We start from the raw sequence: 26,996 nt of genomic DNA on the forward strand, positions 1-26,996 counted from the left end.
AAAAATGAAGATAAAATTTAGAATCTATTTCCTGTTATTATTTTATGAAAGAAAGGGAGACATTTTATAGGATTATTATGTCCACATATTTCTCTGTGTTTGATGCGTGTTTTCTAAATGACAGCTTTTTTTTGTTTTAGTGGATTAATAATATAGAACAAGATCCCAGCTATAGCACATGGCCTGAAAGCTATCAGGAACTGCTAAAACCCTCATTTCCTGGATTTTTACATGAGATTAGACGAAATTTATATAATTTGGTAAGTTTGGAGAACTTTGGGTTTTTGCCCACTGTATATGTTAATATGTGGGCAGACAGTTTATTAAAAAATACACATGCTGGATTTATTGTTAAGTTTTCTGTGTGGATCTGCTAAGAGTAGTGAATACTGCTTTATCTAGTGAGTCATATGTGGTTGTGAGTTTGATTTGCAGATGGATTTGGGCACAGTTTTGTGAATAGTTTTTATGTTCCTTTCCATGCTATGCATAGAAAATTCACTGCTATCAAAGCATGAGGGAAGGTAATGATAGCTGTCTGTGCTTTAGAGATGGCAAACTGAGGTACAAAGATATTTAAGTTATAAAGCATACTAATTATCACTACAATGTCTCTGCTACTGGTAACAACACCCTTTCCTTCTTGTAAGTCTCCCTCTAGTGATAGGAGAGGTGCTCCAGCTTCTGTTTGTTTTTGTGGCCCTTCTTTGAATCCACTTGAGGTCCATGTCTTTCCTGTGCTGGCACCCCAGAGCTGGATGCAGCACTCCAGGTGGGCTCTCACCATGGCACAGGGACAGAATCCCCTCCCTGGCCATGCTGCCCACGCTGCTTGCTCCCTGGATGCAGCCCAGGACATGTTTGGCTTTCTGGGCTGTGAGTGCACACTGCCAGCTCAAGTCCAACCTTTCATCCACCAGCAACTCCTAAGTCCTTCTTGGCAGGGCTGTTCTTGATCTGTTCATCCCTCAGCCTGTGTTGATGAACTGGAGTTGCCCGAGCCTTGATGCAGCACTTTGTACTTGGCCTTGTTGAAACTTGTGAGGTTCCCATGGATGCACTTCTCTAGCCTATCCAGGTCCCTTTGAATGGCTTCCAATCCTTCCTATGTGTCAGCTGCACCACTCAGTCTGCTGTCCTCTGCAAAGCTGTTGAGGGGACACTTGATCCCTCTGATGTAGTTGCTTGAAGTGATGCAAAGTTTGTGTGTAAAAAGACAATGAAAATACCAGCAATAGGTAATTAAAAAGTGTATGTTTATAATGAAGTGTAACATGTGTTTAATATGAAGTAGATCACATTACATATTCAGGGTTAAATATAAGAGCTGTATTGTAGAAATCTATAACACACCATTTCATTATAACCTGAAGGGGAGTGTTCAAAATTTTTCAAGTTACCCTGCTTCATTTCAGCTACTCTAGCAAATTTGATGAATTGTAAGGGGAGTTTGCAGTGCAAAGTTGAATAAATGAGGTACAGATGTCCAATTAAAGCTACATAAGGGTAATTTGCCTATGCAGACACATCCCAGTTTTAAATTCTGTGCATGCCTGAAAGATCTGAGTTTATACTCCAAGCTACACTAAGTGAAAGAGTGAATATGAAGATAGGTGAGACAGGAAGGAAGAAATCTACCCGAAAGATCAATTTTTTGCTTGAAGTTTGCAGCCAAAATATTGTTGATTTATTTTTGTTTGGTTTTCACAACAGAAGAGTTTGTTAAAAGATGTAACAGAAAAATCAGCATTATATCTTTCTAAAATAAATATGGAGTTTATTAATAAATGCAATGTAATGGCACAGAGTCTTTCAAAGGAGAAAAGCTGTATCACTTCATTTGAAGTTCACTGAATGGTTAAATCCTATTTTCACTGTTTGGTCCAAATTCCTTAATTCTGATATTATTTTCATTTATAGTCTTAATGTTTTCTTACAATGAATGCTCTAAAAAAATTGATAACAGCTGGGGCGTACAGCTCCTTTGGAAATTAATGTTCTTGTCTTAGATTTTATGTCTGAAGAAAAAATAAAAACAGACATCAAGAATAAATATGGGACGCCTGATATGTTTTCTCTTCTTAGGTACTTTTTGTTGATCCTATCCAAGAAGATACTGGTGATTATATGAAGCTCGCAGAATTATTCTATCATCATGATGTACCACTTAGGTAAGGAAAAGTGAAAGTTTTGAGGAAAGATCTTTAAAAAAGGATTCTTCCCTTTTTTCTTCTTCATTTTCTAGTCTGCTAGATGAGGATGTGAATTTGAGTTAAATCCAATGCAGCAACATTCTAATAAGGCACATTGGTTACCCATTTGTGTCAAGCTTACTCAGGTATTAATTATTTTTAAGCAAATAGATTGCAAGGTAAAACATACTTGAGTGTGTGTAAAATGAACTGCAAAAGTCTGATCAAAATTTATCTTGTCAAATCGTCCCTCTGGGTGCCCTTGAGAAGTTGCATTCTAATAAAAAATATTTGTTATGTAAAATGTGCTTTCAGGGAATTTTGAAAATTCAGTTCTTTGAATTGTGGTTGCTTTTTCTAATACTGTTTCAATATACACTCTTAAAGACCAAAGTGAGATTATCCTCGTTGAGTTTTGAATTTCTGAAAGTGAGCATCATTTGAGAGACACTTCTGAGGAAGAGTCTGGTTGATCTGAGATACCTAGTTGTAAAAGAAAATTGAATTGGCCTCACAAATGGCTGTTTATTTCCACAGTTTATAAAAGAAGGATATCCAAAGTTCAGCAAGATGAATTGCATGTTAAATATTTAAAATCTTCCTGTGAAATGGTTTTTTGTGTCCTCAATAAATTACAGGTGTTTCATTTTACTTAAAAATTTTACTAGTTCTGATCATTTTTTGTAGTTGCTTTTCTTAATTTTTTACCATTCAATTACAAAAGCATAACAAAAGACAGATTGCATTGTTTTGTGTGTCTTCACAGAAGGGTTTGGGTTGGAAGGGACCATAGTATGGCCTAGTCTCATCCAGGCTTTTTACATGAAAGCAGTATCAATGCACCACCTCCAATAGACCTTTTTACCTCCTAAGCCTCATATTCCTTTGGGTTTTCTTTCATTTAATGGAAATGCAGGGGTTAGTAGTAGGTGTGTTTAAAACCAATGTGAGTGGAAAATGAATGGCCATGTCAGGGTGGTGGAAAGCCCAGAAGGTTAAAAAGGTGAGAGAAGGGCTGGTAGGAATGGCACACACTGATGATGGGACATCAGTACCTCAGCACTGTCTTCATGCATCTACTCAAGATATCTCTGTCAGGAAAAATAAAAGACAGAGAATGCCCAGACTAAAACAAAGACTCGAGCCATTAAGAGATGATGGCAGGAATGTAAAAAATCAAAACCTTCCTACAGGTAAGGAGAGGAAATACTGTGATTAAACCCTATTGACTCACAGAAATCTTAATTATTGTCAGCTGTAAAAGGTATATGTAAAGTCAGGACAGAGCTGGTAACCTAAGCATACTGTAGAGCTGATGAAGGATGCATGGCTGGTATCCTATGTCAGCACACAGTCATGGGAACACCACCCAGGTACGGGGTTTTTTATCTCTACGTGCTGGGCAGATCACTTGAATGCAAACATTTTGTTCTTCTGTGTTTGTGTTAGAATTTGTGTGAAGCAGATACTGTGTTAAAATATATGATCTCTTTTATTTTTTTATAGAATTGGAATAGTTTTTATTTTAAGTACACAAGAAGAAATTGATGGAGATGAAGATGCTGGAGTAGCTCTTTGGAGAACTTTTAATTACATTGCAGAGGAATCTGATGCCTCTCAGGCCTTTATGTCGATAATTAATGTTAGTTCTTTCATAAGAAATCATCTATTTACTTCTGGTTTATAATTTTATTAATAGTTAAGGTCTTGCTGCCTTGTGATAACATGAGATGCATGCATTTACTTTATGCAGAAATTAAGTATTAAAAGCATGTATAACATTAATAGTCTATAGAATTATTTGCAGAAATAGTTTCCTCTTGCATCAACCCATTTGCTCTTGTAGTTTTGCCTATCAACAGGTTTTCTTCAGTAATATAAAAAAGTAGGTGCATGCCTTTCAGCTTTTATTATTATGAAAAATTATTCTGTATTAATGTTAACATAATGGGCCTGTCTTTGTGTTCTGTATCTTTTGGAGTACAGGGATTTTAATGTCACTTTGGCAGTCCTGTAAGATTTGAAAAACCCTTTCTTATTGTCTAGTGTAGGAAGTGAAACAGTAAGATAATTTCTATTCTTTGCTCATGCTTGAGCTGTCCATGGGTGCAGAAAGCATAGAGCTATTCCAGGCTTGAGACAGGTTAACTTTGTGAGAGAATGCAGATTCTTATAAGACAGGAATTTCAGAGATTAGAGATGAATGGAGGAGAAATAAGGTGAGCCATCCATGTAAAGGCTCTGTGGGTAAAAGTTAGGGAATGTGGTATTTATTCCTAACAATTTTTCTTCCATTTGTTTTCTGGTTTTATGTTTAGTGCCTAGAAAATGTCATGGTGTCATGGACAAACTTTGAGAGCTTAAGATTAAAGGAATTGAAATAACTAAGAATACCTTGGAAGAGAAATCCACAAATGTTAGGGAGCTGACATGGGTAACAATTATCCATGGGTAACAAATATCCATTATCCACAATTATCCATTTTAGATCAAAAAATATAATTTAGAGTGTGCTTTTTAAAATGTTGTAGTCCTCTCTTTACTTCTTTGCATAATATAAAAAAAGAGGGTGATAAATATAATTGAAAGTTAACAAAAATAGAAGCAATAATATAAAGTTTGAGCTATTCAGAGCTATAGAGGAAAATATTACTCCTCATTTGAAGACAAATGAATAATTTTCACTTCAAATTTTTATTGTATGTATGATGAAAGTAATAAAATATTATTCTATGAAATAAAATAACAGTAAGGGAAAAATATCACTGTAGAAAAAAGTATCACTGACTAGTTTAGGCTTGGATTAATATAGATTCAGCTTAACTACCCATATTAGTTAGCTTATAGAGAGAATTTAGATTACCTCTCCAATTACCTTTCACATTTAGCTCACATAGGTGTATTTCTAATCCACTTCAGATTTAGACTAAAGGTGTAATAATAGATCAATCAGAACAGTGCTCTAATAAAAAATTGTCCATATATGCAATGGTGATAATTACTAAAGCAGTATAAAAACTGGAGTACTGCAATAAAAGCAATACAAAATTATACCAGTATAAAATTTGCTAGCACACTATAAAAACATTATACTTATTTATTGTTTATTTACTTCTATTAATTTTATCAAGTTGTTTGGGACAACTTACTACATTTTTTAATTTCTTTGGGTTATAATTCTTCCAGATGTACCATGAAGTGAAAGATGGAAATGTTCTGACAGTGGATGATGTGAAACGTGTTCTTAGGAGTGAGTACCCCCATGCTGATGTTCAGAGTATCCTGGGTGTTCGTTCTGAATACGATGAAGGGAGGAAGGTACGTTTAGAGCTGTGCTGAGTAAGAAGTACTGCAGTGTGTACAACTCAATGCATTTACTAAGTTGAAGGATTGCTAAATATTAAAGCAAGTAAATACAGAACCTTTGAGTAAAATTTTTCTTCAGCCACCATTCAGTCATTGATGGAAATGTTATAAAGGTAACTGCATTAGTACTCTCACTATGAAAGTTTACTCTTGCCTGCTGCTTTCAAGAGCCACAACTATTTTTCTAGCAGGCATGTCAAGGGATGTGTCTTGAATTCTGCTTTCTTCTCAAATAAAGCTTGACTTACAAACATAAAAAAATTTTGACTTTTTTTGGGGTTCTTTCTTTGGTAAAAGCAGCTTTGACTGTCTCAGGGTTCTTCTCTGATGTTATTTGCTTCATTTTTATTTTTATTTAAAATAAAAGAATAAACTAGAATGTTAAGCAAAATGAAAAACAATTTCTCAGCAAGATGTTAAAGCAAAAGTTCACAACAAAGTATTTGGATCTATAATTTCCTTTGTCATTCTGTTTGACAAATGAGTCCCATCTGTCCCGTCAGGTTTCCAAACACTTTGTTTTGTCCCTGCCACTGATGACAAGGTGTGACAGTGAAGCGTGCTTGGAGATTAGAGCTCATCCTCTCTTGATACTAGTTTCATTTTTTTACTACAGTCAGCCCCAGTCTGTTTAATCCTGTGATATTTCTGATTTGATCAGGCAGGAGCAACCTTTTATAAGAAGAGTGGCCTGGGCCCGCTGCCTCAGGCGCTGTTTAATGGCGTGCCCTTTCCCAGAGAGGAGATGGATGCGGCAGAGCTGGAGACCCTTATTCTTCAGAGGATTTTTGATGCCACCGGCTTCTTCCAGCGGGCAGTGTTCATGGTATGCTTAACATTTCTGAAGGAGTGCAGGGTGAAGCATTTGACAGTGAATTGTTTCAGTCAGGTTTATATATTATGGTTTTTTATAATGAGGTGGCTTGAAATTAGTAATATCACACCTGCAATTACATTGTTGCCATCATTTGTGGTCATGGTTTTGAAAGAGTATATTGAAATTATTCAAGGCTGAAGGATCAGCTGAGCATATAGTCATTATATAGAATTTTTCCACCAGAAACTGAGGATGTACTGCAGTTGTTCATTGAAAAATGTATATCTGGTATTTTGAAATGCTATCTGTGTGACATTTATATGGTTTTGACCTGACATTGTCCATAACTTGATGTGTATAGAAACTTTAAGCTCAGCCGAAAGATTAAACAAATTCTTGGTCTTTGTCTTGAAAATCTGTCTTAATAGTACAAATTTTACATTTTTCTGTTACTGCAGGGCTTGTTAGATGATAATGTAAATGCAGTGGATTTTCTTATGGATCAGAACAATGTAGTTTCCCGTATAAACCCCAGTATTCTTGGAGCAGAAAGAAGATACATACATTTCAGATCCAGTCCTGGTAACTCCTTTTTTTGGATATTGTTAAGATTTGTGGGTTGGTTTTTTGGGTTTGTTTTCATATTTTAAAGTCTAATACTTTGTGTCTTACATTATGCAGTTCCATTTCATGTGGAAGACTTCTCTACTTTCTCCTTTTTGGACTCACAAGATAAAAGTGCCGTAATTTCAGATAATATGAAGTATTTAACAAAAAAAGGTAATTAATTTTATGTATAGATTATCTGTCTATATATGGCTATTACAAATTGTTGAAATTTACCAGTTAAATATCCCAAATAGGTCAATATTCCAAGGAGTCCATGTAAATTAAATATTTCTCAGTATCCCAGTATCCTCTTTCAGGAAGCCGAGCATATATGAATATTACAAACCTAAATTATAATTAACAGAGTAGTTAGTTTTTGTGGCTTTGAAATGGGATGGATGTTGTGGCTAGTTGTTTTTGTTTTACAAACATGACATTAGAAACCTTTACAAGACTTTTGCAACTTTGAAGATAGACTCAGCTTCCATACATATGGTTTTACTTGAGGATATTGAAGTCTGTTTGGTTTTCAAGTGACTCTTACTTGCAGCATTGTCAGGGCAGAAAGTATAGAGTTTGTATGTTTATATCAAAATTAGGTATTTCTAAATTTAAGTAATAAGTAAGTATCTCCTTGTTTTTCCTCTAGTTTAATTTTGGGTGGTTTAATTTTGCTGAACAAGCCTTAATCTTTCTTTAAAAAATAGAGTTTATATTCTGATGAATTATAACTCATTTATACATTTTGTCTTTGTTAAAACTCAAATGTTTTTGTACATTTCAAATGCTTTTTATGTAAAATATCTTCGTTGCATATGCAAGTATTTTCCTGGAGTGAGAAGATATTACAACAATGGGGTCATAATTCTGCATGGAATTTTACAATAGTCTGTGCCTTATGAAACAGCTGCTCATTTACATCAGGCCTTCAAAGGACACAAAACCCCTGTTAATAAAGAGCTTTCTTTTACTGCTTTTTACTTAATTCATTATCAGAAAGAAATGCCAAACACTTAAATTTCTTTAAAATAAATTTATTTGACTCTTATTTGATTCTGTGTCTACAACCACAGGGACATCCCAGTGAGCTGTCAAATCAGTGGGTTTCAATCTGTGGGCTTATTTCTAAGTTTGAAATCTCTTGTGTAAAACCTATAACCTTTAAGCTGGAATCTACATTTCAAATCTCTCTCCCCAATGTGTTTCTCTTGACCACAGCAACAGTTAATAATAACCTTTTCCTAGCATCTCACCAGAACCCTGGAAAATTTCTGTCCCTGTGCATTATGTTTTAGGGGATATATGGTAGACCTGAGTAGACTGATATTCTTCTAGAGATAATTTTGCAGAATTTTTCACCTACCATTGCTCTTCTATGACAAGTAAAGAACAGGAAACCATAGAGCAAGAAAAACAGAAATTATCTGTGTACACTTACAGAGTAATTTACTTTCCTTGAACTGAATTTAGTATATACCCATTTGAATCCTGAAATGATAAGTTTTTTCCTGCCTTTACTTGAAGGACTTTCCTTTTGCTGCCAGGGAAAGTGACTGGCCTAGTTTATGTGGTCCTGTAACTACTTAATTCTTTTCATTCCTGGCTATATATGATCAACCTTTATCAAATGTTCACAAGTAACCTCTGGTAAAGCAGGTTTTGTGAATTGGAACTAATTATTTAGGGCCCTCTTGTCTCAATGCTGTAACAATGGATCAGCTCTTGTAGTCTCTCTCTCCAATAATAAATTGTCTTCTAAGAATCTTACTTCAATTCAGAAGGCAAAAGATTCTGATGTGACAAAGATTATTCTTACAGTTGAAGTCAGCAGTTAAATGTAGACATGAATTTAGAAATGACAAACAGAATTAATTTGTTTTTCGTTAGTCATGAGAAGATTCTCCAGAATGTAAAACAGGATTATCTTTAATTCTCAGATGAAGATGCATTGTATGCTGTTACTCTCTGGATTGTTGCTGATTTTGATAAGCCAGCTGGCAGACGACTGCTTTCTGATGCCTTGAAAAGCCTGGTGAGTTTCTAGCCGGTTTTATTAAAATAGTTGTTATGAATATGTTCCTAACAACTCTCTCTGCACATTCAAAAATCATACTCTTAAATAAACGTGTAGCAACTTTGTTGTTGGTCAGGTGCAGACTTAAGAGATTGTGCTTTTGTTTTACTCAGTTCCTGAAGGGTAATGATCATTTCATTAATGTTCATCCAATGTTCATGGACTTGTGAGGCAGAATACAAACTGTGACACTGTGTGTTAAAATTCCTTCCCACTTAGACTTGCTCCCATCAGGTAGCCCAGAATGTTACCTGGAAGGACTTTGGGATACTGCCTGTTGATGTGAACCATTAAGCAGTGTTCTCCTGTATTATGTGGCACAGCTGTGGCCATGAAGCACCCATTTTCCTCTACACTGTTTGTGTGCTTCTAAGATCAATTTTCCTGTGTATTTTAATGTCCTAGGAGAATCATCCACATTTATGAGTTTGCTTATTTTTAAGTTCTTCTCTGTTAATAATAGGATTTAGGTAGGAATGTCTGAAATATAAATATACTTCAGAAAGTATAAATGTCAAGCAATATAAATGACAGAAAGACCCTGTATTTGGGGCAGGTTAAAAGAGTACTTAAACTGAAATCAGGCAGTTATCTGGACTTTCTAATCAGGAATGAAATAGGAACTGCCCTAAGGGAACTAGAAAATTGGGATGTTGCCAAGAGAATGTGATAACAACTATGTCTTAGAAAAAGGCTTTAAAAAAGATAAAGAAGAATATTCAGTACAAGTCCTTGTTACAGAAAAGCATTTAATTTCTTGAACTGCTTGATTTATGTCTCAGGCTTGACAGATGTACTCCCTCTGTAGCTTAATTTGTTAACCCTCTTCAGCAGGGGAAATTTGCCACAGCCACCATCTAAGAGGTGAGAACCACCTGGGCAAGTCCCCTTGTGTTGGTGAGAAGAATCTAGGGAAAAAAACCCAAAACATTAGATGAATTTCATGCGTTGCTTGGTCTAGTGATTTTCAGATTTCATGAGAAATAAAACAAGAGTATTTTTTTTAAGTCCACCGATTTTTATTGAGGATATTTACTCCTTTCTAGTTCCTTCTATCTCTCAAGTCAGGGTCTAGTATAATTCCTGATAGTAGCAGAATTGGCACAGTCACCACTTGCTCATGACTTGCCATCAGCATTTGAAGTAAAGCATGGAAAAATCTGGGGGTGAAAATGGCTGAAGGAAATTCACTGCTAGGTATTCCAGCTAATACATGCTATTTTGAAAACTCTGAATAATTTTTACTTCCTTGGTAAAAACCTTGAGCTGTCTTAGCTGGAAGAGACCTCTCGAGGTCATCCAGTTCGGCCTCCCACTCAAAGTGGAATTATTGACTTCATTACATCAGGTCATCTGTAGGTGTGTTTGAAGGATTTCTGAAAATCTCCAAGGAGATGACTCTGTTCCTTCCCTTTTCAAATTACTCTGGTGTTGCACTGCCTTCCTATTGTAGTTCTTTTCTGCCAGGCCAAACTTTGTGAGCATTACCCCTTGTTACTCTCTGCTGGTACCAGGAAGGGTTGAGCCCTCTCATGTTTTTCACTCCCCTTCAGTAACTCCTCGTTGCTATTCAAGTTCTCTGTAGTCTCCTCTTTGCCAGGTGGAGCAAGCCCAGATTCCTCAGTACTTCCTCATAGTTTTTTGACCATCTTGGAAGTTCTTAGTGGAAGCCTTTCCAGTGCAGAATACCAGTGACTGCAAGGCTTATTTTTTGTTTTTCCTGCATTGGAGTCCATTTACCTTTTCTTCAGTTAGCGGTGTTATTTGATCCTACCTTAGAATCATCATCACACTCTCTGGTAAAATTTGAGTGGCATTACTGATTTTAGCAAGTGAAGGATTTTGCTCCTGCTGAACTTTAAAAGTGGTAAGTGGATACATTCTCTTGCATTTATTTTATGCCTAGTTCAATAATTTTTGAAAAACAGACAGACATCTATCAAACTAGTTCTGAAGTCTGTAAATGAGCACTTGTTTATGTCCTTTGTTAAAAACATGCTTCTGCAAAATGCTCAAATGCAATTGTTCTATTAAAGAAACTTAACACTTCTATTTAAAATATTTATCACAGAATAGGTAAATCCTTACTAATCACTTTTTTACTTACAGTTGGAATACTGAATTAGTCATTGATGTATCTTTTCTAAAGACAAATAGCTGCAAAAAATTAAATACTCAAGGGCATTTCACATAGTTATAAATGATATGAATACATTAGGTAACAGCAGATGGAACTGTAAAATTACTCATTGTTCTGTTTTTCTTTGCAGAAAACAAGCAGTCATGCACGAATTGGGATTTTGAACAATCCTTCATCAAAAATAAAGGAAGATAACACAGCCATTGCAAGAGGAATTTTGGCTGCTTTTTTAACCCAAAACAACAGGAACTTAAAAAGTTTCCTAAGTAAACTCAGTAAGGAGGAGACAGCAAAATCCCTTGCTGCTGGAACTAAAATTGTTAAATTCCTCATCCCAGTGAGTACAAGCTAAATTAGATTATTTCCTTTTTTTATTTTCTATATATCTTATTGGAAGGAGGTGGTGAGAATAACAGTGTTTGGCCAAATGCCATGAAGTTTATAACCCATATACAGTTTCTTCTCAAGCAGATTTGGATTTTTGATGGCTTTCATGTGATTGAAGAATAGAGAATTTCTTTAAAGGGAGAAAATATGACAGTACTGAAAAATTCACAATAGGGGTACCAGATAATTCAGACCAAAATAGTTTAATTTTTAACTTTTTATTTTCTTAATAGCTCTCTCATTTAGTTAAAATTGCAGTATTAATGTTTTTCAAGAATTTAGACTTCAGAGAAACTTAAGACTATGGGAGAGTGGAGCTGAGTTATTTCATAACAGCTGCTAACTACTGGTTTTTTGTCTCAGAAGGAGTTGTAAATTTTAGCCTTTTTAAATAGGAAGTGTTGAAAGACTAAGAAAACTCTCCATATTAGAAAGTGAATATTTTTGAGTCATATTTCTTGTTTCATTGTTTAATAAATTTTGAAAGACATAAAGGTCTCTAATGAAGCTCTGTATGCTAATTATGTTACTAATTAATGTCATTTTATTAGTTGTATCTGAATGAATCTGTTTGCTTGGTCTCTTTATTACTATTGAATACATATCAGAATAATTCTGACAGGTGAGACACAATTCTAATTTTGGCATGTTTTTCTCCTCTTTGAAAATGAATTTGTGTCTTTCTGGATGATGTTGGCTTCCCCAAAATATGTTCAAATTGTATCCAATGTCCATATTAGAATGACCATTAGGTTTTTGGAGTATTACAAATTTTTTTATATCTTTTTTCTAAAAGTGGTAATACAGTTGAGTTGTTAACAGAGTGTTACTTTTCACGCAGCTGTTGTGCTGGATCATGGAAAAATTGCTTCACCTCAGGCTCAGCTTTGCTCTCATGGTTATTCACAGTTGCCCCAGGGTACAAACTGCACTCTTGGGCTCCCCACCAGCAGTTGTGTGCTTACACTGAAGCTGAGGTGGCTGTGTTACTTTGATTTCTGGTTACCACATAACTTGAAGAAAATCTTTGATTTCCTCACATGATACAAAATTTATTTTTGCTGAATCATTCCAGCATCTCATGCTTTACCTTTGCTTTAGGGAATGGATGGTGATACTTTTGAGAAGAAGTACAACACTTTAGGACTGGATTTAATTAAAACTCAACAGATGTTCTGCCAGGAGGTTCTGAAGCTGCTTCCTGGGCAAATGGCTGTTATTAGCAATGGCAGGGTAAGAAGGAAATTAAGACTCTCCATCTTTTTTAGGATGTTTTTACTTCTGAAACTTCAGTTTCAAACTAAAGAAAATGCGTTCTCTTGATTTCCCATTTATTCAGACAGTTGTTAGAGAATGGTATGAACGTTTGCCTTTTTATTTTGTTTTACTCCTAATTTGTTCATTAGCTCCATTCCATTGAAGCTACTATGTGTGTATGTCATTCCCACAGCTAGTATAGAGTTAATCTGACAAAATTCTCAAAATAGGTTAGTATCTGATTTATGGTGATGTTTAAGAATAAGTTTTGATCCTGAAGTTACTTTTATTTTACTATGTAGATGAATGTATATAAATTACATTGAGTAGGTTAGTATTTCAAGCTCTAAAGCATCACATTTTAATAAATATTTAGTTGTTTTATAGTCTTAATTCTTAATTTACAGATAAAAGTGTAGTAATTTTCTTGTTTCAGTGTCTTGTATGTATATGCTGAAAATAGTAGCCTTAATTACAATATGTCAATAGATGATCTGTGATCAAAAGATAAAATGTTGCATTCAATATTGAGTGCTTCTTAAATGACAGTCAATGCCTTACATTGCAAATACAATTTACAAACTACATTTTAATTCTTCTATTTTTGATTTTCTCCACCATTTGAAAGAAATAGAAAGAAAACTATGTTGGCATCTCATAACTGGAAACTCTTTAAATTCAGTGAGTTTAGTTACTCTTGTGCATCCTAAATGCTTCTGAGATGCAACTGAAATACAGCTAAGAAACACACAGAAAGCATTTTTGTTGATGAAGCCTTAAAGAATTGTTGGGTTTTTTTGTGTCAGCTCCCTCATAACTAAATTAGTGAATTTATTTTATAAATTATTCTTACTGTTCTCCATGCCTAAAAAAGCTAAAATAATGTCATATTTTAAGTTTTGGGGAAATAAGTTTGATTGAAATATTTGGATAAATTTAATAATGTATATTCATATCTGTGTTTTCACTTTAAACTATCACTTTTCAAAAGACGTGGGATATCCTTCATTTCTGTCCTTGCTATTTCATCACAGACGTTTTGCTTTTTATGAGCAAATTAATTTTTTTCAAATTGACTTCTCCAAATTACCATAGCATTTCTTAATTACACTGTGGTTTCATCTATATCATGCATCATTAATAAAAAAAAAATCAAAAGTGGAATTTGTTATATCAACTCTCATTTATAGGACACAGTTGAATTTTGATGAAGAGGCATTCAGCACCCAGCATATATAATGAGAGTCTGGCAGCCCTGTAGACTATTGAAGTTGTCTTGGCTCAATTTGGCCTGATAGACTGAGTAGGAAATCCAAACAACATCCTCAAAGCTGTTTTCTGGGACTCCAAGGCACTTTCTTTTCTTTCAGACTCCAAAAAATGTAGTAATCCTGTATCCTCTCATATGATGCATTTTGTGTCCTTTCCCATTCTTTCTATCTGTTCTGCTTCATTTGACAAGTGGTAGAAGGAGACAGTGTTCATAGAATTAGAAACCTAAAGAGTGTGGTAGACAAATAGTAATTTGAGTTTAAAATATTTCACATAAGAGAGCTTTTTCTTAGAGTTATTTCTAAATAGTGTATTCCTTAACAGATGGATGTATAATGAAAAGTAGCATGGATATTTCCATTGCAATTATTCTTTGTGATTGATAATTACTGTAATCATATAACTGTAAAAGCCTAATCCTGCATAGTTACTATAAAATTTAATTAGCTTTATAATCAATAGTATTGATGTATATGGAGATTGGGGTTTCATCTTCAGTATTGTGCATTCATTTAAAGTATTAGTTTATTTTTACTTACAAACAGAGCATTATTGGGAGATTCTTCATTTAATGTTTTTTTTTTCTCTGTCTAAGGTACTGGGTCCTTTAGATGAAAATGAATTCTGTGCAGAAGACTTTAATTTGTTGGAAAAGATAACATACAGTACCTCAGCAGAGAAGATTAAAGCTATTGTCAAGGAGATGGGAAACAGTAGTAAAAGGTAAAATTCTCTTACCTCACAACATGTGTGCAGCTCTGCTGAATTACTCCAAATACTTTCCCTGCTTTCACTGTCCTTACAACCAAGAGTACAGCTAACAGTAAAGGATTCCTACTAGGTTTTGTTTACATAAGAGGAATTGTAAAGAATAATAATAAGTTTGATAAAATACAGTGCATCTTAGGCCAAATCTGAGTATTAATATTTGAGGTCATTGTCTTTGGGAATTGTTAGTTAGGGAGCTGGTAGAGGCATGGGCTGATGTTGTGCCCTGACACCATAGTAGACAGCATTCACACATCTGTTCACTGAAGTGTGAAGATGAGATGAGTTCAGGCCATCTTCTGGTCCTAAGGATACAGCTTGTGTACAAAGAAGAAAGCAAAATTACACTCTTCTTACAGTACCTCTCAACTTCGAGTATCATTTCTGTTATCTAGAAGGACTGGCATAACTGAAAGAATCATTACCAGAAAAACAAACTCAACAAGAGATAAGTAGTGAGATAAGATAAGAGATAAGGAGTTAAGTAGTGAGAGACAAAATATATTTAGACAAATGTTCTGACTTAACAACACTGAAATGGAGTTATGATTTCTAAGGAAACTTCAGTAGGAAATTCCAATAGAAAAATTTGAAGGATGTGGCCAGACTTGAAACCAGGTCATTTATGTCTGTTCCTTAATGTTCTCATAAATGGGAAAAAATTTAAAAAAAAAAAAGCTAGAAATGTCAGCAGATCTTAACATCATATACTCACTTCTCTTGATTCTGAATCGTGTCTTTTTCACAAATTTGTGAATAATAAAAACTTGTCATTATTTCAGGTTTAATATGTCTTGTGGACCAAGCTCCGCATTTTCATCATATTACACAGATTTGAAGACTCAACAATTGAGAAAAATAATTGCTGTGAGGCTGAATGATAACTCTGTGTATTCTGCATTTCTTAAAATTAAGAACTGTCCATTTCACAAGGCTTCTCTAAGGCTGTAGTGGTTCTTGGGCATTGTCATGCTGGAGGTTTAAATCCAAGCTACAAGTCCTGAGGTGTTAATCACCTTAGAGTCCAGGTCTGGGATGTGGGCTTCCTAAATAGGCTTTATGCAAAGAGACTGACATTAAAATGTTAATGTTTTGCTCCTTTTCTAATGACAACCAAACTATATGTGCCTTATTTAATACAGTGGCAGTGACTTGATTATGAAAATAGATGCCCTGCTGTCATCTTTGCCTAAAACAGAGATGAGACAAGATGTTGAATTACTCAAGGACCAGCACAGGTCAGTTTTGTCATGATAATGCACTTAAGAGTAATTTTTTAACATTTGAATGTCCTGATGATTACATAGTCTTTGGAAAGTTGAGTAAGCATTCTAATTTTGAAACTGTTTTATGAACAGCCTGCTCATCTGCCAGAGCATAATGCATCTTTACCTTTCTCCTAATAAATTCATTGGTAATGCCTATTGATTTCCGAGCCTTACCCTTTGCTGAAAAGAGAGGAGAGTGGTACATTTTTAAAAAGGACATATGATAATACAGAAACTGTAATCAAATTACAAATTTTTATAAAAATTTTTGCTGTTTCCAAATCTCTACTTGTTTTTATTGGTAAAGGTGCTCCAGTAGTAGTTGTGTGTACTGTTGGACTGTCCCTGTTGGTGAAAGCAGGAGTGAAATCAGTGGTAGCCTTTTCTAAGAGGCTGACACCTTTTTCAAAGTTACACTAGCAGCAGTCAGTACTGTGCTGACTGACCATATATTTTGTGGAAAACAAATTCCAATTGTCCCTTTTCTGTATTTACAGCATATGACTTTTTTTTTTCCATTTTTTTAAATTAAGTTTACTGACATTTCCTTCCTGTAAATACAGAGTACTTTAACCAGGTTCTGCTTGACTTAGCCTAATCAAGTCTATCAAACTGAATTATTTTCTGGAATGCATAAAGCTATTCCAGCCTATCAAGTTCCACACTTCTCAAATGCCATTTTTCCCCCTCTTTTTAAATTATGTCACCACCACTGCTTGCCTGATCCAATGATTCCTGATCTCCATGAAGGGAACTGTAAGCAAATGAAAAAAAGACTCTTGTTCTGACTGTGTTTTATTTTATTGATTTTTGTTTTAGAGAATGTATCTAATCACTAACCAGTACAGAAGTATGTAGATTAATGCTATATTTTTTACTCCTGTTCACATTTAGCTTTTCTAATTGTATCACAGGGAGTAATCATGATTATTACTTGAAATGAGGGAAATATTTTCTTGAGCAGTAAAATCTTAAACACGTCTGATGTTACAAATCAATCTCTAAAAATGTTTGTCCTTTCAACAAATTCAGATTTGAGTTTTCATGTCACTTGTTTTGAATACTTTTTTAACAGTGTAATAAAAGTCGAGCCCCAGGAGAATGACCCATTCTATGATGTTGTTGCTATTGTGGATCCATTGACAAGAGAAGCACAGAAGATGACCCATTTATTGATTGTAAGATGGTGGTCATTTCTTATAATTTGCTTATTTGTACCTTAGTTGTTACTAAAGTTCTTCTAATTTCCACATACAGTATAGTAAAGAGTAAACTAAATGTGATTGTTTTTTCTTTCCCTTTAAAATATGTGTTTAGTTATTTTAATGCATAGAAGAAGTTCAACTATCTAGTTCATCATTATGAATATCTCATTTGAAAGTAAAATTCAGATGCCCCATGGCCCAATCCTCTTAAAGTGAGCCTGTAAGTGCTCTCTACCATCAATAGAAAGAAAGGAGGAGATTGTGTGTACATAATTTTTTGCATCTCAAAATCTCAGGGGGTATGTGCTTCTTTCCATTAAACCAGATCACCTTAGTTTTCCAAGGCACCTAAATGAGGTGGTCTAAATCTGACTTGTAATATCATCATAAGAAGATTGGACTATAAAGCTTTCAGCTCTTGGTGGGGTATTTCTCAGTTGATTAATGCTATCAAGTATATCTAGTTAGGCTTCCATTGTGTGTAGCTATTGATCTTCTAAAGAGAAACTGTCTTAAAAACACAGCTGCTAAAATTATTTTCTTCTTTCACCTACTGCAGAATATCACTGTGTCTCAGGATCCTTTATAGTTTCCCATAAAAATGTAAATTTTGTCTTCACTTTATGGTCTGTTATAATTCTGAAACCTCCAACTTGATTTTTGCTGCATCTTATTTTATCTTTTTTTTTCCTGCAGTAATTATGCAAGTTTCATAAATTCTTCAAGTGCTTTTCCCCCTCCCATTTTCATACCCTTTTATATCAAATGTTGAAGCATCCACTCACTCTTCATATAGTGGAGCGAAGTAAAACATTTTTTAAAATTCATGAAAAAATTTGCTATTTCAAGATTCTGGAATACTAGCTTACCTCTAGAACTAGATCTCTCATTTCACCCTTCTCAGTGAAAATGAAAGTTTGATATTACCAAATGAAAATATTTTCAGGTTGAAATGGGCTGGAAACTCTCCATTTATCCAGAAGTTCATATTATGAGTATAAATCACATCAAGGATCTTGCAGCTCAGAGCAGAAACCTCCATTCCTCTGAGCTCAACAGGCTCTCTCATGCATGCCCAGGCAAATGACTCCCATGGTGTCCCCAGCTGTTCAGCTGTGGCAGATCCTGCTTGAGTCATAGGAGCTCTAGTTTTAGTCAAGAAGCCAACCCTTAGGAGAGAGTAATGAAATGCTGTTGAAAGTAAACAAACCAGAAATATTTTCATGTAGATTAGACTTTTCAATAATATCTTTTTAAAAATGAAAAATAGCCTGGAAATTTATATGCACACATATGCACACACACACACACACACACATATATATATATATATATATATATTTACCTGGAAAGCCACCATCTCCTGCTGTAGAAACAAGACAGACATGCAAATACAGCAAGCCCCAAACTCAAAGTTCTTAAATGAATGCCTTTCTGATTAGCTTACTACAGATAGGTGATTTAAATACTATAATCACTGGAATAAATTTATATTTAAAGGCTCTTTTTTTTTTTCATTTATATAATTGGATTAGAGCTGAGTATATTGGATTGGTAACTATTCATGGTGCAAAATTGGTTGAGTATCTACCATGGCAGAACACTTGATTCTTGCCCCATTCTGCATTGAATATGTCCATATAATGACTGGGTTTTTTCACCCTGGTGAAACTATTGTATTACTTTCTGTCACTTAATAGCTACTTCAAATAAATCTTTTGGTCTTTTTTATTAAAAATACAAACAAAATGTTACTCATATTAAGTGGGATTGAAATTGAGATAGGTGTAAATAGCTGGAGGTGGGCTGTAATCTAAACTTTACTGCTTAGTCTGAGAGACTGGCAGTGTAAGGATGGAGGAAGGTATGAGTCAGAGCACAAATGAGACCTCAGTCAAAGCTGCTGCTTGTTTTTAAAATATGTACTGGATTGTATCATAAGAACTGCTCTAATCCTTTCCAGACTGAGGCAGGTAGCACCTTCCATATAGTCTTTGTTTTTTCCCTTTTTTCAAAACATTTTGTTACAGACTTTAGCATCAAGTATTTCCAGACAAGGCAGAGTCACTGTCCACTGTAAATATTTAAATGCCAGCCATAACTTTACCATGGTTGGGCCACATAAGTTCTCAGCAGAATATATGGAAGAACTAACTGGTCCCGAAGTTATGAAGGTGATCTCTAAGGCGATGTGAGAAAAGTAGAAATTCCTTCTGCTAAAATGAAGGACAAAAGTGAAGAGTTGTGGATTTTTTTTCCTCATGGTTCACCAAAAACAGGAGCAAAGATTATTCTGTATAGTCTTAGGATTATCCACCTTTTCTTTTCTTGTTCCAGTAAGTATCCAGCAATTCGAAAACGTGGAGAAAAAAATCAAACCTTTTATTTTTTTCTTGTCAGTTATCTTTTGCCTTTTTTCCTTTGTTCATTCTGTCTTCCGTGAGGACTTACTATTCCATGCCTAAAGTAAAAGAATCCCTGAGGGAGCCCCTTTTGGTGATCTAGTCTGATTGCCTATATAATGCATGTGTCAGGACTCCTTTTTCACAATTATTATTTGAAGTAGAAATAATTTTTTAATCAATTCCTAATTTAAATATTACCAAGCAGCTGAGTACAGATTAGAGCTCCTACTGAGATTTTTCCGTGGCTAATTAACCTTTCTGTTAAACTCAGACTTGGAATTACAGGTTTTTGTTTAGATCCATGCTTATCATCATTTTGCCAGTTCTGTTGAAGATTCTATTAAAAGTTTGTTTTCAGTGCAGATACTTTGTATTATCCTGAAGTTCTCAAACAATTCCAAGTGACTGGTTAGATAATCATGGTTTACTGAGTTAATGTTCTTCAGATGAGTTGTGGTAACTCAAGTAAGTGTCTTGCAAATGACTTTTTGTTGTGCACATGCACATTAAAACTAGCTCTTGAATAATTTTCAGGCCTCCTGAAATATTTCAACCATGTTTTACAGTGCTCCCTGAACTAAATTTCCATGCTCTTTGAATTTTCTTACTTAAAGTAAACAGACTGAACTCTTCAAGTATCCTGTAAAAGAGTCTTCTTAATTTTGTCACCATTTTCATGTGTTAACTCAAATGGCCTGGTTTCTGGTGTCCTCAGAAGCCCTACATAATAGAACCAAGTTCAGTATTTTCAGAAGTTGTATTGTTGAAAAACACAGAGATAATGAGTTATTGTCTTATTTGTCATTTCCTATTTAAAGTCCTTTGAAATGTTAATTAAGAAAGGCTTTTAGGTTTTTTTTTTTGCTACTGTACTAAATTTCATGGTCAGCTGATGAATTGGGATGATGCATCAGCCTTCTGCAAGATAATTTCATTCTATACAGAAAAGCCTAGCAATGCAGATTGCTGAAGAATCATTCTTGCTGTTGGGTTGAGGGTTTTGTTTAGTTTGAAGGTAAAGTCCTTACAGGATTTTATCATTCTTTTTATTCTGAATGGTAGTTAGATATTTGAGTCACTTTGACCTCTATTTTGATTTTGGTGGTCTTAAACTTATGTCATGTGATGCTTTCCCTTTTTATCCTTCTAGTGCTCTTAAGTTCTCATTTCCTGCTTCTTCACTTGTTCACACCAATATGCTATTCTCTACTCTTTGTTTTTATTCAGTAGTTTTTCAGTGATGGTATTCAGGTGGCACAAAAGATAAGACTAAGAAACTAGGAATAGAACAGTTCCCTAGGGCTAAGTAAAGTTACAGCATTGTAGTAAAGAATGTGTGTAAGCCATGGGCTGAACTGAGGAAAGAAAAATTATAGTCATAATAAAAAAGAGATTTAATGATGAATATTGTCTTACTTTGTTCCCAATTTATTTGCTATTGTAGTAATTTTAGATATTAACCTTACTAGTACTGGTGTTATAACTTAGCTTTTATGTCTTACTGGCCTTTCTAATATCCATAAATGTAGGCACAGCTGCTTTATGCTTTCAGGTAAGCACTTTGTGTCAGAAACCACAGAACTGAAGGTAATTTGATAAAGGTTTTTATGAGTGCTTTAAAGAAATTAATGACTTTGTTAGCTTTAAGCAAAACAAAACAGATTGCTCACAAAAATAAGAAAAAAATACTGTCCTAATATTATGGTTCCTATATAACACCATCCAAAACATTACTATTTTAGAAATTAACAGATGAAGAAACTGAGAGAAAAAAAATAGAAATATGTTAACTTACCAAAATGTTTTGAAGTTAATTGAATGGTTTAGTACATCATTAGTCTATTGTTGACATTTAAAGTTATTAATTAATTGAGTATTAAAATGGTTCTCTGAACTTCACTATATTTAACAATTTTCTATATACAGCTATTTTAATAAGAGTGAAAGCAATTGTTTTAAGATTGGTTGTTGGATTAAAGGCATGTGTTGTACTTAGAGACCTTCAAGTGTTTTAAAATCACAATGTAACAAGGGTGATAATATCATTTACTCAAGCGTTGGAAAATGCTCTTGAAAAAATTGCATGAAGACATTAAAATGTTGACTGTCAAGAATATCATGTGCTAAAATAAATCATGCAGTTTTAGGAAAGGTCATATATTCATTTATAGTATCTGACAATAACCTTTAATATACAGATATATTTACATCTTGAAAAAGTTTTAGATTCCTGCTGAAACTTGAGAAATGGCAGGATGTCACAAGGGTAACTTTGGCTTATTTTCAAAGTTTGGTGATTACCAAGAACCATTTTTTACAGAGATTTTTTTTTCTGTAGGTACTCAAGGACGTTATCAATATGAAACTCAGGTTATTTTTGAACTGCAGATCTAAGCTGTCTGAAGTGCCACTGAAGAGGTTAGTAGTTCATAGCTTGTCATGCTCATTTTGGAAAAACAGTCTTAATGATGTATTTTTCTTAAAAAGTAAACATTGCTTTGTGTTTCTGAATTCTTTTTGTTGGCTCATTTTTCACTGAATGTTACCTAAGCAGTTGGCACTTGTTTAGATAAAAGTTTTTGTTCTAATATGTCAAGCATAGTATCACAGGGAAGTGATCTAGTCCATCAAATACATCTCTCATTAACAGGCTTTAAATAAATCAATAGAGTCTTTTATGGCTGTGAAAACTTGCAGAGGGGGATTATCTGTCTAAGCTGTTCCCTTCTTTACAGCCCACTGTTTGTGTAATGGATTGTACAGATTCCATACTCCTAGGAATTAAATTCATCTGAATAAATATACAGTCTGCATTTGTTATATTGAGATGATGTTATATTTCATTGAGAACATGATATCCTGAATGTATCTACTATAAATTGAAGTTTCTTTTATCTGTGTGTAAAAATCATGGTTCACTAATTCAGTGATAGACATTTACACTGAAATTAATTCCTTCCAAGAGGATTTCTTTCCCTCTAAGAGAAATGTTTAAGTACAGCCATCTCCTTGGCAGGTATTTTACCTATAATCCTAACACCTATATTACTAATTACCTCTGAGAGAGGCTGGTGGTAGTGCCTGTCCTTTAGCCATAGGGCTGTAAAATTAATCATTTGCCCACAAAACAGAAGTCCTTAGTATTTATTCATTTTGAGGGGAATTACTCTCATCTCTCGTTCCACAAGAGGGTCCTAATTATCAGTCTTCTGAGTGTCTTCTTGTATGAACATCATTATGATGGCTTTTGAAGCTGGGCACTTTCCAGGTCTTGGTGCCTGGTTCTTTCTTTGTGCTTGGGAGAACTTTTATGTGTGGAATAATTGGGATAAGAGCTGGAGAGGAACAGGGAAACCCTACCCTTCCTCTGCTCTGTCCTTGCTGCTGCTAGTGACAGTAGCCATTCTCAAAGACTTCTCCTCCAATAGAGATTAGTCCTTCTGCATAGTTCAGTGATAGGGATTCTGAGAATTCAAGGCTGCTAACAGTCAGGGTATCTAGATGCACCTCTTGGGTATTCACTTTCATAACCTTTAGTGTTAATGGAAAATAGACACATCCACAGAAAAATTACCAGAAGCCTATAGGTCTGTGTTCATCTACCAGCCCATTTGAGATGCTGTAGGTATTGTCTGATGATATTCCAGAAGAATAAAGAGCTACTTTGCCTCCAAATTTCATCATACTTGGTAAATACTCACTATATTTGAAAATATTTTAGAAGAGCTTAATGTTTGTATTTTACCAAAAGTTGGGTTTTGTCACACTTCTTTTTCAACAGCTTCTATCGTTTTGTTCTGGAACCAGAATTAACTTACGGAATCAATAAGCATCTTCCTTCTGAACCTGTAGCAAAATTCCTAGAATTGCCAGAATCACCTCTTTTGACCCTAAACATGATCACCCCTGAAAGCTGGCTGGTTGAAGCAGTAAACAGTTCCTGTGACCTTGATAACATTCATTTGCAGGAAGTAAGTAATGGTTTGCAAACACTGTAAAACTTGTGTTGGCCCTTCTACTTCAAGAGGGAAGTAGAAATATTGCAAGATTTGTCTTGTGTCAGTTCTCCTGAAATATTTTCTTTGGCAATTGTTTCTTTGGTAATTTTCTTTGGTAAGTTTTTCTCTGGTAATAGGCAATATTTTACCATTTCTGTTGTCATCATTTTTTTGTCCATTTCTCTCTTAAAAAAAAAAGGGACAAGTCTTAAAGGAAAGCAATGGAATAGAAAAAAATCAGAATGCAAACTACAAGTTAAAGCAATTTACCTGCTATGTTGAGTTTTGTGTTTAGAGAAATACTGCATTTAAGATAAAAGTAAAGCAATTAAAGGATTCTTTGTGTTTCCTAGTTCTTGTAACCTAGGTAAATCTTCATATAAACTGGAATATATGACTGTTTATTAATGTAGTTCAAAATGTATTTCACCCTCTTTTAGTTCACAATTCTTTCAATTATTATTTAATTCTATTTTAATCCCCCATCTTCAAAATAATTAGATTTGTTTGAGTCAATAAGCTTATGCAAAATATTGAGAATGTTTGATTGACCAAAGCTGTGTATTTGGAAAGCGTATTGTGAAAGCAAAGCTGGGATTTACCTTACAAAGGCAGAGGCGCCTCAGCTTCAACACTCAGTGGAGAGAAGGTCCCTCCAGTGAGTGGTCCTTCCTCTTTGTCTTGGATACCTGTTTTAGAATTGAGTTAGGTTCCTGTGGATGGACTTTTCTTTGGGTTTTTTTGACTGTGGGAGTTACATTGTGGTAAATCCCACACAACATGTTGTGACTGTAATATTTTGCTTTTCCCACATGGTTAAATGACATAATTTATTGATGAAGCATTCCTTCCATAGATAAAAGGGGCAGTTATAGCAGAATATGAACTGGAATATATATTGCTTGAAGGACATTGCTTTGATGTGACAACTGGACAACCTCCTCGAGGGTTACAGTTCACTCTGGGCACAAAGAAGAATCCTGTCATGGTTGATACTATTGTGATGGCCAACCTTGTAAGTACTTAGTACAGGAATAGTCATTACAGTTGCACACTTCTTGTGAGAATTCTTCATGAGCATCTTGTTCTTTAAATCCATTTCTCTGTGTTGCAAGCTTAGTAATGCTAAAAGTAACAGGCACATCCTGGAGCTGAGCTCATCTCCAATTTGTTGAGCTTTCCCCCCTGCTCCTCTCCTGTGATGCAGTATAGGTTTGAATACAGCCTAATTTTATACTCTTGCCTGAAGTGCCTAAACTGGCAGCCTAATTGCCTCTAGTAGGAGGTAAGACAGTTTTATTCAGGCTGAGATTCCCTGACAAATGTAAGGTATGGTTCACATTCTGAATAAAATAACCCTTTTTGTTATACAGTGATCCAGGCAAAAGAAGACTCCCATTTTAGATGCTTCAGGTAAGTGCTTAGAGCCTTGGTGGGACATACCCACACCTGAGAATTTCTCTCATCATGCAAAGTAGTTATTTTTCATGTTGGCAGTCTGTTGAGCAGACAACCATGTGACTTCTGATGTAAAACCTTTATTTTCTGTTGGCTAAGGGAATTTGAATGGGAAGGATTTTGATAAGACCTTTTACCTATCTGCTGTTCTTTAGTCTTTGTAAATACTGTGTCATAAGGAATGAAATACTTAATAAATTGTGAATCTTTGAGTTTTGCACAAGTATTGAATATGGGTTCAACAGTAGATGATGTTTGGCATGAAGAAACTTCTAACAATTCTTCACATTTCCAAGCTTGCTCTCTGTGACTTTAACTTAGCAATAGCTGTTTACAGTGTTCCTGAAATGGCAAGGAATTGTGTTGACTTGGAAAGTTGTTTCAGACAAAAATTTTGAGTTTCAAAGAAGCTTTTCAATTTAGGATCTGTTCAATAATTTATTTCTTTGCTCCTCTTTTACTTGCTGTCCTTGGTGGAGTTTTTGTATGTAACTCAAATTCAGCTAGAAACAAATAGAGCACAGAAAGACATTAAAACAGACATGCAGGAAGGGTGATAGTTGTTGCATCCCTGACACACTTCTTTCAGGGCTAGTACAAATGCTGAGTAGTTTATTGTTGTATATCAAGATGGTTGAGTCTGAAATGCAACCAGAACAAGTGCCTGTGTTTTTTCTTTAGGGGTATTTCCAGCTGAAAGCAAATCCAGGTGCATGGACGCTGAGATTGCGTAAAGGGAGATCTGAGGAGATTTATCAGGTTTTTTCGTAAGTATGAATCCATCATTTGGAAACAAATTAATCTGAACCTGCAACATATTTTGAAAAGATGACAACACTGAAAGAAAGTGAGCAAAGATAGCATTAAAAAGGACAAGATGCAAATGATGATTTAAAGTTTGTAAGGAATACCTTATTTCCTTGTATTGTTGTTGTTTGATGGCTACATGTATTGTTGAAGGCATAATAAAGCCACGCTGCTCAGCTAGATAGATGCCAGCAATGTCCTTTACTATACAGTTGCACAGCTACCAGACACTTTCCCTGTCAGCTCTGTGCATGGTTAGCATTATCACACCACCAAATTCTGTTGAAATGTCACTCATGGTTTTGTTTGTAATATTTTTGCATTTCCAACATGTTTAATAAGTAATTTCGAGAGTATGTCCAATGGAGCATTGCTCTCACAAATTATCTCCAGAACTATCTGAAGGAAGTACCACAAATTTCCCTCTCACAGTTTTTTTCAGCCCTCTGAATACAGTATTTTTACAAGTGGCATCTTTTTTTAACAGGAGCATTGTAATAATTTCAGTTCTAGACTTTTTTCTTCAATGAATTCTGAGTGTTACTTAGTTGTCTAAGTCATCTAAGGATCACTGTAGTTACACCTCCACCTTAGGATATCAAAGCATCCTTCATTTTGAGACCCTGCATGTTGACTGCACCACATCTCCCTCTCTTGGGAGAAACCTCTGTCCATAGAAAGAAAGTTGTATTCCTGTAACTGGCGTTTAGGTGACATCTCTGTGGCTTCTAGATCTGTAATTTCCATGGTTGATTTTCATGGAAAGGAATATATGTGCACACCATCATTCCAACTATTCCTTAGAATAATCACCTTTTCCCCATGTTCTATGTAAAAGTACAGACCTCTAGCCTATGAGAGCTTTCTCCTGAAGCTTTAGATCTAACCACTTCTAGAGGAGCAGTATTGTTTATTTAATTTCAGCTTCAGTTTTTCTTTGTTTTTTCCTTTTTCCTGTTCTCTCTTTTCCCCC

At 34.8% G+C, this 26,996-nt stretch overlaps 1 protein-coding gene across 2 annotated transcripts in view; it reads left to right on the top strand.

Annotated features, from left to right (window-relative positions):
- The window catches only part of UGGT2 (UDP-glucose glycoprotein glucosyltransferase 2), a 75,103-nt gene that overhangs the window by 31,394 nt on the left and 16,713 nt on the right, over positions 1–26,996 (top strand). For both annotated transcript variants that reach the window (XM_071430964.1, XM_071430965.1), the window contains exons 13-29: positions 141–260; positions 2,086–2,171; positions 3,699–3,834; positions 5,379–5,510; positions 6,220–6,384; positions 6,834–6,957; positions 7,057–7,155; positions 8,922–9,016; positions 11,329–11,535; positions 12,687–12,818; positions 14,710–14,837; positions 16,025–16,120; positions 17,226–17,328; positions 22,099–22,178; positions 23,542–23,731; positions 24,615–24,773; positions 25,898–25,983. In XM_071430964.1, coding sequence (XP_071287065.1) covers positions 141–260; positions 2,086–2,171; positions 3,699–3,834; positions 5,379–5,510; positions 6,220–6,384; positions 6,834–6,957; positions 7,057–7,155; positions 8,922–9,016; positions 11,329–11,535; positions 12,687–12,818; positions 14,710–14,837; positions 16,025–16,120; positions 17,226–17,328; positions 22,099–22,178; positions 23,542–23,731; positions 24,615–24,773; positions 25,898–25,983 — 2,138 coding nt within the window. The remainder of the gene's footprint in view (positions 1–140; positions 261–2,085; positions 2,172–3,698; positions 3,835–5,378; positions 5,511–6,219; positions 6,385–6,833; positions 6,958–7,056; positions 7,156–8,921; positions 9,017–11,328; positions 11,536–12,686; positions 12,819–14,709; positions 14,838–16,024; positions 16,121–17,225; positions 17,329–22,098; positions 22,179–23,541; positions 23,732–24,614; positions 24,774–25,897; positions 25,984–26,996) is intronic.

The sequence above is a fragment of the Agelaius tricolor genome, unplaced genomic scaffold (assembly GCF_023055355.1).
Source record: "Agelaius tricolor isolate 1412-34295 unplaced genomic scaffold, bAgeTri1.0.p SCAF_7, whole genome shotgun sequence".
Taxonomy (NCBI): Eukaryota; Metazoa; Chordata; class Aves; order Passeriformes; family Icteridae; genus Agelaius; species Agelaius tricolor.